The 15,900-nt window shown below is 42.6% G+C and overlaps 1 protein-coding gene across 1 annotated transcript in view; it reads left to right on the forward strand.

The window, feature by feature from the left end:
- The window catches only part of Fig4 (FIG4 phosphoinositide 5-phosphatase), a 107,436-nt gene that overhangs the window by 18,112 nt on the left and 73,424 nt on the right, over positions 1–15,900 (forward strand). The window contains exons 4-6 of the mRNA XM_028768995.1: positions 3,404–3,560; positions 10,142–10,192; positions 12,746–12,894. Of these exons, the coding sequence (XP_028624828.1) occupies positions 3,404–3,560; positions 10,142–10,192; positions 12,746–12,894 (357 nt within the window). The remainder of the gene's footprint in view (positions 1–3,403; positions 3,561–10,141; positions 10,193–12,745; positions 12,895–15,900) is intronic.

The raw sequence follows: 15,900 nt of genomic DNA on the forward strand, positions 1-15,900 counted from the left end.
CAATCAGTGCTCTTAACTTTTTGATGGTAATTTTCTAAGGTGTATGTGGTATAGAATGTCTTATTGACTAGTATTTAAAATAGAAATTCCCTTGATGATTAAGTGTAACAAAGTGAAGGGAGATTTATTAAATTACATTAAAATAGCTGCCATGGGGTAGTCTGGCTAATGAAAGTCTCTGTTTTATAGTCTTGTTTTAGAAATAATGAAGGGCACTGAAGTTATAGAAAACGCTTACCTTTGAAAAAAGTATCATCTCACTGTCAAGAACACGTGTGTGAAATGACTGGAATTTTACGTGGTTACATTGCAAATGGATGCCTTGTATTCTAAAATAGTTTCTCTGCTACCTTCCAGCACGCCAAGTTTGTGGATGTTTTGTTGGACTGTTTTAAGCTATTGTGTTTATACACAGTTTATAAGAATCCGGAGCAGCCCTCCTCAGCTTTCTGTAGTTCAGCGCCAGCCTTCCCACCAGTATCTCACAGTCGTATGTAGTGCTGTGATTCATAACTGTGTGTGTGGAGGGTACCATGTGTGGTGCACAATCTCCTCCACACCTTGCTTAGAGTGAGCTCGATAGAGCACCCGTGTGGGCGTTTATATACACACGGGGTTGTGGCAACCTCAAAGGCTAACAGTTCTCAGCCATCACTCAGTTATGGGCGTGAGCCTCTGCTGGAGCTGCCCCATGGTTACTCAGTGAGCAGCAGGAATTGTGGGAACCACGGGTGGGGTCATGAGCACCTGCACAAAATTGTTCTGTCTGTCCCGGGAGCATATGGATGGAGGCCTGCAGTCCTCCTGAGACCTGGTTCTCTGTTCTGTGCCCTTTCCTAGCCTTTACCACCTTGGGATGGGCACTCTTGGGATGTTGAAGGGGAGCGGCACAAATACACAATGGACCAAGGTAATACTAAAGCACCATTAAAGACAGGTGATGGGGCAGAGGAGCCAGGGTCACAGTGAAAATTACAACCAAGCATGAGCCTCGGAGGGATTTAGTTTTAGGGGTAGTGCTTTTCCCAGGAGCTATGCTGTGAGAAGTTTCTGGGTGCCTTGTGAGGGTCTTCATACCTCTCTGTTGGAGGGCACTGCTCACTGAAGACCTTCAGGGAGTTGCTGGCTCGCACAGGAATTCTCAGGCTGGGTGCTGTCCCTGGTCAGTGCGTGGTAGACTTGCTTCATCTTCCACTGTTCCCTAAATCCCGTTCACACATACTCAGCCCAGTGTCCCCAGTATCACACTCAAGTGACATGGCCGTGGCTGTCTTTACTTTAGAGAGAGGAGCTGCTTTTACCTGAGGATGGTTATGTAGTCTTGCAGAAAGTACTCAGGGAAATTGGTCTGGGACTAGGGGTCCAGAGAATGAAGACAGAGAGGCTGATTTTTGGTTGATGTTGGTGTCAAACAGAAGCCTGTAGTTTTTAGCTTTATTTGAAGGGAATATTTTTAAAAAGAGGGGCACTTATACTTGGTAGTAAAAAGAAAGAGGAAACTAAAATGACTCAATGCCATTGTCTTGAGAAGTTTCAGGCTTGTGGGGATGAAGCAACATTTACCTCTCTCCCCAAGTGACAGACCCAACCTTAGTCTCACCCAAACTCCCCTGAAGAACCACTGTGTTTACTGAGCCTACAGAACCTGAGTGAGAAGTTATTGACAGGAGCATGTGACCCCAAAGCAGCCACACCGGAAGTGGAGACCCAGCATGGATAGTGGCTTCTCTATGGTTGCCCAAATGGAGTCCCCCTTCCCTCAGTCCTAGCCCATATATACTAACCCCTCCCCCAGGTCCTGAGCCCATGAGCAGAATTGTATACTGTTAGTTGGGAGGGGTGTCTAGATGCTCAGCTTAGGATCTGGTGACCCTCTCCTTCTTTGAGGGAGGTCAGCAGTCAGGCCCTGGGTGCTGTCTTGTAAGCAGGCACAGCTGAACTGAAGACGGTGGCCGTTTGGCTCAGAGAACACCACGGCCTGCTGTTCTTACCTTGTTACCAATGTTTTTCTTGAATAAACATTTATGCATTTGTTTATACACCAGGACTGAACTTTCTCAGTGTTTTGCTTTGTTTTATAACTTTTGCAAGATGTGGTTGTTTCCCGGAGGTAAGAGTCTGTCAGGATCCTCCATTGCCTCTTCAGCACCTACCCCTCTCTACCTCTAGGGAACTGTTTTAATCCCGGGAGTTCTCTGGCCCTAGGGCATTTGTTTTGTAAGTACTGGGCTGCTGAGAACTTAACAACCCAGAACAGAGTATCTGACTATTTAGTCACTGATATAGGATATACAGATTCCAATTATTTGACACAAAATTAAACATTGTTTTTGTAAACTCTTTAGAATAGGCTGAATATCTTTAATTAGAAAATTGAAAGTCTAAAATGCTCCAAAACCTCCGATCTGCCACAGCTTTTCTAAGTAGCTCACATGATAGTTATCGAATGTGATGTAGTTAGAAGTGAGCTCCGTGTGTGTGTGTGTGTGTGTGTGTGTGTGTGTGTGTGTAAATGCAGAGACAGGCACGATGATTCAGAGACGTCAGCTCGAGTTTCTATGCGTGTCTTTTACATACGGATTCCTCTCACTCTCCCTTTTCCCAGTGCTGATGATCGAGCCTAGGCCCCGGTGCATGCTGGGCAAACAGTCTTCCACTGAGCCACTTTTTTCAGCCTGATTAAGTAGTTTTTAGATTGTTTTCCTTTACTACAATCTCTTCTTTCTTTCATTTATATCTGTGTGAATGTGCATATAACTCTGTGTGTGTGTGTGTGTGTGTGTGTGTGTGTGTGTGTATGTGTGTGTATACAAATATTGTGGCATAAATCATAAAATGTTCCATCTTACTCCCTTTTAAGTGTCTAACTCAGTGTGTTGTCTTTATTGATAGACTTCTAGAAGGTTTTCTTTACACAGAATTGAAAATGTTAACTCTTCTTAATCATATATAATGTATACGCTATATATAACATGTATTCTATAGGTATTCTCTATGTCTAATAGTGTGTGTGTACACACATACACATATAGATATATGGGACTAGGTTATGTACCCCAGGTTATCCCCATACTCACTGTATAGCTGAAGGTGACCTGGAACACCTGATCTTCCTGCTTCCATCCCAAGGCATAAGATGATAAGTCCATGCCCCTGTGCCTGATTTAATCAGTGCTGGGACTGAACCCAGGGCCTTGTGCGTGCTCGGTGAGTACCCTACCAACTTAGCCCCATCTCCAGCCGCCACCCAAAATAATGTTAGGTTATGTAAGTTCCAAAAACTTATATGACTATAAAGTTATAAAAATATTAAAGTAGGAAATGTATAAAGTCTTTGGTAAATATGTTTCTAAAATCATTTACATTGCTAAGTCTGTGTGACATTTGTTTTTCTTATCTGCAGGTTTTGTCAGGTTCTTAGAAGGCTACTATATTATATTAATAACTAAACGGAGGAAGATGGCAGACATTGGAGGCCACGCGGTATATAAGATTGAAGATACGAGCATGATTTATATCCCCAATGACTCTGTTCGGGTTACTCACCCCGACGAAGCTAGGTATGCACCGGTACTGACAACTTACTGTTTGTTTTTGACAGCAACAGAACCAAAGCAATAGAAATGTGGTATAGAAACATCAAACGTTGGACCAAAATTCCAGTTTCTGCTAGGGACTGTAAAGGTCATTTCTGACAGTCCGACAAGGATCAGCAGTCAGTGCTGAAGCCGCCAGGTGTGGGAAACAAGGTTCACATAGCATCAGTGTGTTAAAATAATCGTAGAACTTTTGATTATTTATACAGACGAGCAATGATTTCTTACATTAAAACTGGTAGGCATATTTGCTGGGAGCCAGCTCCAGCTTGGTGGGAAGAGAAGGTGCTTCTTCTTTCTTTTCCTCCTTTTCAGTTCTTCTTGAGGCAGCCGAGGGGGATGGGAAGACCGTCGGCAGTGGGTAAGACCTAGGGTTAGGCTACTGTAGCTGGCCTGCCCTCTGGTATCCTCTGTCCAGAAACTGCCATTCCTGGCAGCCCAGGGACAGCAGAGGATTAGGCAATGCCTTTGTATTCTCTCTGCAGATGCTGCCAAGCTCTAACTTAGGTCTGTTAGTTTGAGGTCGCAGAAAGAAAATACACTTAAAGAAGTTATTGTAGTTTATTATTAAGTGTAAAAAGTTTCCTATGAAAGCTATCTAAGAGAAAAAGTGGAAAGGTCCTAAGTGGGGAAAAGGAAAAAATTCTAACAAAGGAAAAATTCTAAGTGGAGAGATTCTAAGCAGGGAAGGAAGAAGAGGGAGATAAAAGGGAGAGAGAGAGAGAGAGAGAGAGAGAGAGAGAGAGAAAGAGAAAGAAGGAGAGAGAGAGAGAGAGAGAGAGCGAGAGCCGCTAACGAACGTCCCTTTGTCTTATACATCATTCAGAGTACATGATCACGTGTTACAAAGTTCATCACAAGTTCACACCAAAATTCAAATCATAAATTGAAATAGAAGTTTACATCACAGAATGTTTACATGTATATCCATTAGGAGTAATTATCTAGCTGAACATCCATCACCTGTCTAACTCCACAGGTTCACTGAAGGTTTAAAACTATAACTAAGAAATTAGTGAAGTTTTGTATAGATAAACCCAGGCAATATTTTCTCTTCTGTCCTAGCACCTATAATAAATCATGAGTTCCCTTTTAGTGACCTATGGTTAATTGTTTTACAACCATCTTGGAATGTGCTCTGAGCAGGAGAGAGTCTGGTTACTGTCTAAGTGCTGTTAACTGATGACACTTGGGAGACTGGCAGAGTTCTCATAGCAGTTTTGACTATCAGAAAGGGATGTAATACCAGTCCCACTATAAAAAGAGCTTAATAATCATTGATATAATTTTAGGAATTTGTATAGGATCATCATTAAGACTTAAGAAGTCATCTATTTGTCTATATAGCATCACTACAAGACAGTACATCTTCGTGGATCTGCAGAGATCTGCTCCAAAGGGGTGTGTTATTGCTTAGTGATTGTTATATATGTTTAATAATAATAATAATAATAATAATAATAATAGGAAAAGCATATTAATAGCAGGAATTTTTCTTAAAATATGTCCGCCACAGCCTTGCTGGATGGGACACACTTGTTGCAGATTTATATAATAATCTGAGGCAAGCATTTCAGGATGATCAACTGCTAATTATTAGCTTGTCCCATTATGGCTGCCGACACATATGTAACCAAATGATGACACTTAGTGTCACCTCTTTATTTGCTGTGTGTGTTGCATGTGTGCACATGTGTGTGGGTTTGCATGCATGCAGAGGCTGGGTGTTGGGTGTCCTGCTGTATAGTTTTTCTGCTGTATTCCCTTGAGGACATGGCCTCTCACAAAAACTGGAGCCTTTTGTTTTTCCAGCTAGAATGGCTGCCAGTGAGCCCCAGTGATGTTTGTGTCTCCCCACCTGCTCGCTAGCTCTGTTAGAGGAGCCTGCAGCCTTATCTGGAGTTTTATGATGTTAAGCCTCTCACTCATTGGGCTATCTCTCCAATCCTGATGTCACGTTTTCATTTGAAATGGGAAAACAGACTACCTTAGTAATTCTGCTGAAAATGTTTTGTGCATACAGAAATAATCAGGCAGATCCATAATGTGGGACCTTTTGTAAAGACAGTGGTCTTCCAAGACCCTTAAAAACGTGCAAGCCATCAAAGAAAAAAAAATACAGTTGTAGATTTTAGAACCGACATGACAGGTGCATCCTGTGACTTTCACTTAGATCCTCGTGAAGACTTGTCATGTATGCACACATGTACACAGAGCTGTAAAGGACTTTACTAGGGCAGTGTTAGGAAGCATATGGACGATAACATAAGGACATTACATTAATATTAAATTTAGAGTCTCTTGATAGAGATTAATATTGCTTGTGAGAAACGGTTACAACTGGAAGTGTCTCCTCATATTTTGGCACCTTTGGAATGTACATGTAAAAACAACACAGTATTGTGGGAACAGGACTCAAAGCTGAGCACAGACTTGAGCTATGTCTCACATGCCCTTGTTAATATACATGGCCGGAAGATTAGTTTGTACAGTAGCTGGCCTACCTGTGTGTTGACTGTGACTGCGTGTTGTCAGTGCTGGGCTCTGCAGTTTCCATTGAGGCATCAGGTCAGTGCCCAGGTCAGGTTCAGATTTCAGATTTGTGTGTTAGGGTTTCTCAGTTAACTGACTTAGGTAAATGGAGTTTGCATGTGTCTAAGCAGAGGAGTCTAATGGTGAATTTAGAAGAAGGTCATATTGTTTTTCACTGGACTCTGTTCCCTGATTTTCTGTAGATCTGAAATCTTTTAGAGGTTTGGTGAAACTGCTGGAGACTTGACAATGGAAGGAAGACTGTTATCAACTGATAGACTGAAAGTTAGATGGGTCAAAGGACACCAAGGCATACTTAGAGTTTTATGGTCAGTAATAGTTTAGAATTTAGCTATGCTCTGTCATGTTTAATATAGTGATTTAATAATCTTAAAAATAAAAGTATCTTATGATTAATACTGTGTACTATGTAGACATGATCTACAATACAGTACAATTATATCAACAGCTTGTTATAGGAGGAGTGAAATGATATTTTATAATATAATTATAGAGATATGTGATCTAGTAATGCAGTAAGAATGTTTGGAAAAATATTCCAAAAATAAATACAACACTACTGGGTATGTTATGCATTTGGTAAGTAGAGGCTGTCTTCACTACATGGTTGTATTGACACTCGGAAATTTACTGAAACAATCTGCCACATTAAGGTGATGTTAAAGAGAATTATGAGCACCTTCATAGGAACAGAAATACACTTGGCAAAATTCCAGATCTTTGTGATCAAATCTTAGCTTACAACCTTTCTAAAGGTATTTATTGAAAGTGTCTATAATAAAAATTATTCTTACAATAAAACTTTAAAAGCAGAGCCTTTAGTTTAGGTAAGGAACTATCAAGGAACATGCTAGCATAACTAATATTCAACATTGTATTTAGAACCCTAGCTAAGGCAATGTTTATAAAATAAGAAGTAGATCAGAAAAATAAGGAATTAAGCTAAAAAAGAGACAAACAATTCTAAGAATGCCTGTAAACTTTCAGAACTATTGAAAACATCCAGCAAAGGTGACTGAAGGGAAATGATTAGCATGTGAAAACCAGCGATGTTTCTACCCACCTGCAGTAGAGTATCAGAAGTTATTGGGTGAATTCTGTATCTAGAAAGGAGATTCATTAGAATGGTGTCTTATAGGCTGTGGTCTAGCTAATCCAACAATGGGCAGCTGTAAATAAAAAGTTCAAGAATCCAGTAGTTGCTCAGTCCATGAGGCTGGATGTCTCAGCTGGGCTTCTGTATATGCCGGAATCCTGAAGAAGGCGGCTCTGATGCCAGTGAAGGAGTGGACATGCCAGCGAGGCCAGGACAAGCAGGCAAAGAATAAAAGCTTCCTTCTACTATATCCTTCCAGCAGGAGGTGTGGCCCAGACTGAAGTGTGCCTTCTCACCTCAAGACCTGAATTAAAGGCCTGTCTTCATACCTCAAAGATCCAGATTAGAAATGAAGCTACCTACATCAAATTAAGCAAAAATCCTTCACAAGTGTGCCCTTCATTTTTGGATTTTAGGTAATTCCAGGTATAGTCAAGTTGGCAACCAAGACTAGCAGCCATCACAGGCAGTAGCCAAAGAGAAAAATGAACCATGCGGTTCATAGTGCTGAAGACCATATGTTACCTGGGAGTAGCTATGGCAAGAGATACATGAAGTTCAATGCTGACAATGTAAAACAGTACTAGATGATCTTTTTAAGCCCCAAAATAGATAGGAAGACTATCCACTTGTTCATGCGTGTTTATGCATGAGAAGGCTTACAATCACAAGGTTAGTTTTTTTAGTTAATTGAGAGATATAATGCAACTGAAATCCAAATTCCAAGGTGATTTCAGAAGAGAGTAGAACATACAAACTTACTTGAAATTCATATTGAGGGGTTGGAGAGAGGACTCAGCAGTGAGAAGCACTTTGCCTGCTGCCTTTGCAGAGGGCCCAGGTCCACTTCCCAGCACCTACATCAGCAGCTCACAGCTGCCGGTAATTTCAGCTCGGGTCAGTCCAGTGTCCAGTTCTGGTTCCTGTGGGTAGTGGTACTCATGTGCACATAACCCTAGCACACAGTTAAATAAAACTTAAAAATAAAGGCTTTAAAATTCACATAGAAAACCATAAGTTAATCTTAGTCTAGACAACTATGAAAAACAGAAACACAAAGGGCCAAGAGGAGGCTGGAGGGATGGCTCAGCCCTTGCAAGCTTCCTGTGGAGGTTGGCAGCTCCCAGCCATCTGTAACTCTAGGTCCAGGGTATCCTGCACTGTCTTCTGGTCTCCACAGGCATCTGGCATATACGTGTAGGCAGAACACTCGTACGTATAAAATAAAAACAAAGACAGTTTAAAGAAGAAGGGAAACGGCTAAGCAGATGTAGCACTCACAGTAATTAAGAGAATCAGGTAGTTATCTATGGTGAGGATACTGGTTATTGATGAGGGTGTCGACATTGATCAGTACAGACAAGGATGCCCAGGAAACGGCCCACTTTTCATAGGAAATGGATCCCATAGAGAGAGCACTACAAGTCACCATGGAGAAGACAGACTTAAGTTTTGTTTGTTTTCCATTCGACAAAAATGAAATTAGATTCTAATCTCTGATAATACCGAAGAAGCAATTTCAGAAGTACAAAGACAGTTTTAGGAGAATGATTTTATGATCCTGGCATGGAGGAAGATTTCATAAATAAAACACAGAAAGCATAAGGCAGACGGAAAGCAGCGATGTATATAAATGCTCTCAAAATTAAAAGTGTCCTTACAATCTAGGCTGCCTAGGGGCACAGTCATATAGACAGAACACCTAACCAGGTTCAGTGCAGAGACCCTCTGAAGGGTTGCTCTGACCAGCAACCACTCTCCAGGGTGAGGGGCAGGCAGCACGCAAGAGACGGGCACCTTGCTAGCAATCAAATCTAACATGGGGCTAGTTCCTTCTCGTTAATCGGATGGCACCTGCTGTCATCAAACGCTAGCAGAAATGTGGGAATGTATTTACTCTCCACTTTCTTTTTTTCTTTCCTTTCCCTTTCCTTTTCTTTTCCTTTTTCCTTTCCTTTCTTTTTTCCTTTCCTTCCCTTTCCTTTCCTTCCCTTCCCTTCCCTTCCCTTTCCTTCCCTTTCCTTTTCCTTCCCCTTCCTCTTTCCTTTTCCCTTCCCTTCCCTTTCCCTACCCTTTTCCTTCCCTGCAGGGATCACAGGTGTGTGCTCCCATACCTAGCTGCAGTGCCTAGTTGAGGAATGCAGAAATAACACATGGCCTATATCGTATGTGATGACTTAGCTAACCGTTCAGCAAGTTAAATCCTTAGTTTTTGGTACAGCTACGTTCACACAGTGTATAGGAGCCGAGAGATGCAGAACAGCACACAAGGTTTGAGGTGGTCCCTGCGAAGATGTCCAGTGGAGTATGTGAAGATTTCTGTAACAGCAAAGTAAGGCACCACTGCCGGAGCATGGGAGCAGTAACTTGAAAGTTGCCTCTGGAGAGGGAACAGGGCTGGTGGGTCTAGAGAGAATTCTAACCCTGAAAATTGTGTTTTAGTTACTTTTCTAAGTGTGATTGTGAACATACGAGTAACTGTGACCCAATGTCTCACGACATGATAAAAATCTTCTCAGCTTAAAGTTACGGTAACCCACGGGGTCATGGTTACTTTAGTGACTTCCCTTTCTCCATCTGCTGAAGATTTATTTGTAAAGTTCACTGGGACCAAGCACAACAACAGCAGCAGCAGCTGTCTTTATCCCTCGCTTGCCCCTGTGCCCTGCCCATGCCCTGCCTGTGTGGGAAGCACAGTCACTCCACGATGGGGTGCACACTGTGTTAAAGGTGTCTGGCTATCTGAGCGATGCCGGGCAGATGCATACTCATGCCAGAGCTGGCCGGGAGTGCTCAGCTCAGTGAGCACACTCACTAGTGTAAGGAGACCCCTGACCTATGTTAAGCCATGACAAAGAACACTTTGTGTCTATAACATGCTTTAATTTTTTTTTAGGTACTTAAGGATATTTCAAAATGTGGATCTCTCTAGCAATTTTTACTTTAGGTAAGTTTCTTCCTTTTAAAAACTTGACTCTTGACTTTTTAAATGGTTAGTGTAAAGGTACTATAAAAATCACCTTTGTTTCAGGAAGAAAGTAGTACAATTTAAAGAAATAACTTCATTTTGGAATTTTGAATCATAAAAATGAAATTGTATCCTTCGTAGTGCAGAGTTGTAACAGTGCCATGGTTCAGTCTCAGCTAATGATCTGCCAAAATGAAAGAAAAGCTAATCAGACAGAGGAAAGGGATTTTAATACCAACGTGTTGCTGGTGGCCCTGTAAGTGACCAGTTTTGCTGGAATGAATGTAGCATTAAGCAGATCGAACATCCTAAGAGTGTGTTTTGGGAGAGAAAACAGAAACCTCTCTTGGTACAGAGACATTTGTGGAGATCTATTTAACATAGCCAGCAAGCAGACAGACAAACAACAAGCAAATGTTACAGCGTTGTGACGAAGTGCTAAGATGGCAGTGTGACCAGTCTCAGGCTGGACAGACAGACGCAGGTGTCATAGACAGAGGAGTCTGTCTGCTGTAGTATCCAGACTGAGACATAGACTCAAGATGGTGTTCGCCAATAATGACCTGAGCTGGGCCTGAGAGAGGGTCTGCAGCATTTGTGTGCAATGTCGGTGCACACAGACCAGGTACTTTGCATTTTTAAAGATCTATCTTTAGTCGTTAACAGAGTTAATCATTTATTTATAAAATAAACACAAACATAATGAAAGCTAAAATTATTAAGTCGTAGAACAGAGGGTTCTAGGTGAAGTGATTTTTAGTCCACAGGTGCTCAGTGGCTTGTGGGTTTCCACGCGTGTCTGATTCATCTGCTTTACATTAGACTGTTTCATCTTCCGCTCACAGTGTTGTGAGCTAATACCGACACTTGGTGGCGCTGCTGTTTGAAACGGGCTCCCGAGTGTTTGAAACAGGCCACACTAAATTTAATCAAGTCATTCCTCAAGTTACAGTACGTTTGCTGAGATCTCAGGGCTGTGCCATGGCCAATTGGAAACCAGCGTCTTAATACAACTTGTCTCTATTCATGGCTAAGTGATGTTAAACGGATCTATCAAGCAAAGGTGGTAAAACTGAGTTTAACAGACAAAACTGAAATTAATTTCAGTTAAATTATGGGACTAAACTGGGAAATAATAATTAATGTGTGGCTCTCCCAAGAGAATTGTAATACTTAAGATACTGCCTGAATACAGAAGCGAGCCTCAGGATCGCTTCTGGAACTCTGTGTTCAAACAGAAAACTAGAAATACTTAAAAAGTGTTGACCTTTGTCATGCATATGACCTCGCAGAGAGCACAGCAGCCTGCACAGGCCTGCTCAGGTCTGCATCAGACAGGGCCCTAGAGCTGAAGGGAGAAGTGGGCACATGTCTCATCCCTAACCCAGAAGCTAGCTGCAGGTGATAGCCATTTGCAAGTGGAAATTTCGTTTCCTCTGAGGGAGTCTCACTAGGGAAACAAACTACTCTGAAGGATAGGCTGCGTGCCCAGCAGTAGATGCCGACAGAAAATGAACTCAGCAGCATCTGTGAAAGTTCCTTGCCTCATAATGTCTTGTCGTGGATCTTCCATTATTATTATTTTAATTTTATTTATATATATTCTTTCTCCTCTCTTTTTAACCTTCAGGTCCTTTGCATCCAGTTTATGGGACTCACGAGTGTGTGAATGAGTGGGTCTCTTTCTTGTGCCTTCTCTTGGGCTTTTTCCTTCTGTTTGCTTATTTTGTCCAACTCTGGTGTGTTAGTTTTTGTTTATTATATTATAAAATTATTAGCACATAAAGAAGTCTGTTTTTTAATGAGGAACAGAAGAGGGTGGATCCATATGGGAGGGGAAGTGGGGAGGAGCTGGGAGGAACAGAGAGAGGGAATATTGTAATCGGGTTTCATTGTGTGAGAAAAAACCCTGTTTTCAAAATAACCCCTGTTTTCAATAAAATTGTTGATCTTAGGAAATTAGAATCATAAATTTTTTCTGCTTAATGACCAACTTTTATTTGTTCAGAGACTGTGTTAATTTTTATATGATTCTTATTTTCCTAGAACATGTTTCACGGTAGGAGCTACATTATCTCCTTACCCTGTGTCACTGTGAAGTTTGTAGTTTGAAGTTCGCTCATGTTTAAACTATGGTATAAAGCCAAGTGCTTTTGACAAGGATACTATACTCCAGTGTCCTGTCTATAGAACCACATTCATGGGCGTAAGACAGTGTGACTTGGAACAAGATATGGGATTGATTTCATCGTAAAACAAAAAAAAATTTACATGTGCCAATCAATGAATGGATGTGACCCCTATCATAAATGTGTATTTCTAGTGTGCGTAATTAAGTCGGGTGGTGAGATTTCTATTTAATTTCCAATCGTGTTTGTATTCGACTGTGTTCACAGTGCTCATTTAATGGCATTGCTTCAGTGGAATACCAGGTGGAGAGTCATTTAGCTCACAGATTGTAATTCCCCTTGGGAGCGGAGACCATGAAATATCTTTGCTTCTGTAATTCTTACATCTGAATTCTCCTCTCAGTTATAGCTATGATCTGTCACACTCACTTCAGTATAATCTTACCGTCCTGCGAATGCCCCTGGAGATGTTAAGGTCAGAAACATCCACGACGTGCCAGGAGACCTTCGACATCTTTGAAGATGAAGGGCTGATCACACAGGGTGGCAGTGGTAGGTGAATTCTGCATGAATGTGGCGTCTCAGTAAAGTCCCTCCCTTTCCTCATCCCTTGTCCCTTGGTGACCTTTATCCTTTCGGGTTGTCTTAGAGACATGAACTTGACCAATTCATTTTTAAAGCCACTGTTAATCTCTATAGTTGACATTTGCTACTCTGTGGGGTCTTCTTTCTTCCCCCCTTCACCTTTTTTCCACCTTTCATCCCCCGACACTAGATAGGAGGAGAAAAAAGATAAAGGGAGAGAGAGAAGGAAAGAGATCCCTGGATCTAATTTATTTTCTTCTTTGAGTATGACTACTAACAAACCGCAGCTAACTCTCCCACCTCTCCCCCAATGACCAACACCACCAACCAACCTCTCGGGGCCCTGGCATTTTTTATACAATCTGAAAAGTTCCCAGAATTCCAAACATCACACAATTGAAGAAACTTTCTGCAGTTGGCAAAATTATGCCTCTGCTAGAGCACGAAGCAAATCATAGTCAGCTGCTATGGTCAGTCCAAAGCAGACCCATATCTCACACTTGGGATTAAAATGAAACACATTCTTAGACCATCTCTGTGTTTTTGTTTATTTTTTTAAAGAAGCCAAAATTCTAAAATTGTCTCTACAAATCTCAATGTGATTTTATTTATAGGCCAGCCAGAAATTATATGTTGTCAGTTTCTAGAAATTATTCATATACTTTTTAATGGAGCGCATTCAGAATCTAATCTTTTGGTAACATTTTTATGGAGAATTTCCCTTTGAATACTGTAGAGTGGACAGCATCATATTTTCATTCATAGAAATTGGTCAATTATGAGTCAAGTTTGGGGCAAAAGTTGCCACGGGTTGCCTGTTATGTGCTGGGCATTTATATACAATATTCTGAGCCCCATAGAATGTCTGCTGGGTAAGTATAAGCTGGCTGTGTAGACATAAACACTAAGTAGGAAACTGAGGCCCAGAGGTGAAGATGAAATGCTCAGAGTCCAGAGGCGGCAGCGCAGCAAGTGACTGCTCTCGGCTTGTCACATCAGTCTGTCACAGGCAAGCTCCGTGCCTGGCACTGTCAGGTCCACAGTAAACTAGCCTAAGGTGCCCCTTTGTCAGTACTGTTCTTGCCAGATTTTGGGGTTTGGTCTAGAACCCTAAAGCAAATGGCTTGTTATTGTGGACATTGTGACGGAGTCCTTTCAAGTGTAAAGTGAACATTTCTTGGCTGAAGTAGGGCAGCTGTGGAGAAGTCATAGCCAGCTCTGGCTCTGAGGTGCTTGCTCCATGCAGCTTAGATGGTAGTGATGAAGCTACGGGTGCAGGGCCAGCATCCGCTCTAGAAGAGAGCAGAGGGCTTGCCCGTGCATCTGCATGTGCCCACATGCGCACATGTGCCCATGCGCCCGTGCGGAGAGTAGGGAGACTAGGAGAGGCTGTGCTTTCCCACAGGCTCTGCCTATGCCCAGAAAGTTCTTTTAGTTGAATGTTCCCTCTGGTTTGACTCTGCTTAGCTTACCTGGTTGTCTCTTGGGCTGAGGACAAGCTGGGTGCTCTCTTGATATCCTCAGGTCCGTGATTCAGACACTTGAATTATAACCCAAAGTATGGGATGCCTACGGAGGGAGGAGCTAATTTGAGTATTTGAACCTGCTGAACCTGCCGCCGCAGGTCTGCGTTGAATGTGTGTCTGGGCTCTGCTGTGACTGCTCGGCTGTGCCTAGAACAGTTGTAGGTGGGTGTGACTGAAGAGTGTATTGCTTTCCTGTTGCTGTTATAGATTACCACCAGCTAAGCATCTCACAGCATATACAGTCGTCTCCTGGAAGGAAGCACAGAGCAGGACTTAGAGAGACAAAGGTGGTACCAGCATTCTGGTCTAGGCTTAAGAGAGAACCAGTTCTTGTGCTTTCATCATGTAGGGATCGTCCCCTGTTGTTAGCTGGTGGCCTTCCATCTCAAAGCAAGCAGTGCCCTGCTGTCCTGTTTCACTTGTAAGAACGCCATGGTTACAGTGCACGAGCCACAGTAATCTCCTGGGCTCAAGGCTGTTGGCCTAGTGGACTTCTCTTTCTCCTTGTCATTTAACATAACCTATTACCAGGTGCTGGTGACGAGCACTCCGACATTTCCGTGGTCCAGGGTCATTCTGTCTGAGAAGCTGGTAGAAACGGAGACTGAGGGTAGGAGCTGGAAGGGTGGGTTTGCTAAAACCTCAGGTCTCACTGTATCCACAAGTGCATTAAGGACGGTGCAGCAGCTCTTCAGTCCAGACTCCTGTGATGAGCAGCAGTACTTCCTGTTTACAGGCTAAGTAAGGCAGACACTGAGATGCCCCACAGGAGACAGTTATTGGCAACCACACTAATTATCCAATTAAAAGGATTTAAGTCCCTTTATTTGTGATGACCAAGAGAGAGACCACACCTCTGAAAAGTCCCTTGGTGCTAAAGCTCAGGGGTATAGCACTTTTAAAGACAAAACCCACAGTTACATCCACATACGTTGCCAAGGTGCCTACGGCTGTGAGAGGGGTGGTGGAAGGCTGAGGAAGGTCTAGAAAGACACAAATTCAGGGCAAGATGCCGCCACCTTATCTGTTTCAAAGCTAAGTCACTGTGTAAAGTGACAGATCGAGGAATGTCTGATATAACACTCCTCTACCCCACGCCGCTAGTGTGCCCCGATCTCTTTCCTCTCTTCAGGGTCTCATGTAGCCCAGGCTGGCCCTCAAACTTGCTGCAGAGCTGAGGATGATCTTGAACTCCCCTCCTGTCTTCTCCTTGAAAACGAAGTTAGAGATGTGGGGCAGGTATGGCCATGCGCCTGGTGTATGCTGTGCTGGGGACCAAACCCAGGGTCTCACGCACGCTAGGCAAGCACAGTGAGGCACACCCGAGCTCGTAACACCCATTCTCCCCTTGATGCACTGAGAGGGCAGAGGACTTTAGCGCCATGTTTGTTTGTTTGTTTGTTTGCTTTTTGTTTCTGTATGGTATGGTGCGTCATGTGTGGGCTTG

This window comes from Grammomys surdaster, unplaced genomic scaffold (genome assembly GCF_004785775.1).
Source record: "Grammomys surdaster isolate TR1022 unplaced genomic scaffold, NIH_TR_1.0 190, whole genome shotgun sequence".
Lineage (NCBI taxonomy): Eukaryota > Metazoa > Chordata > Mammalia > Rodentia > Muridae > Grammomys > Grammomys surdaster.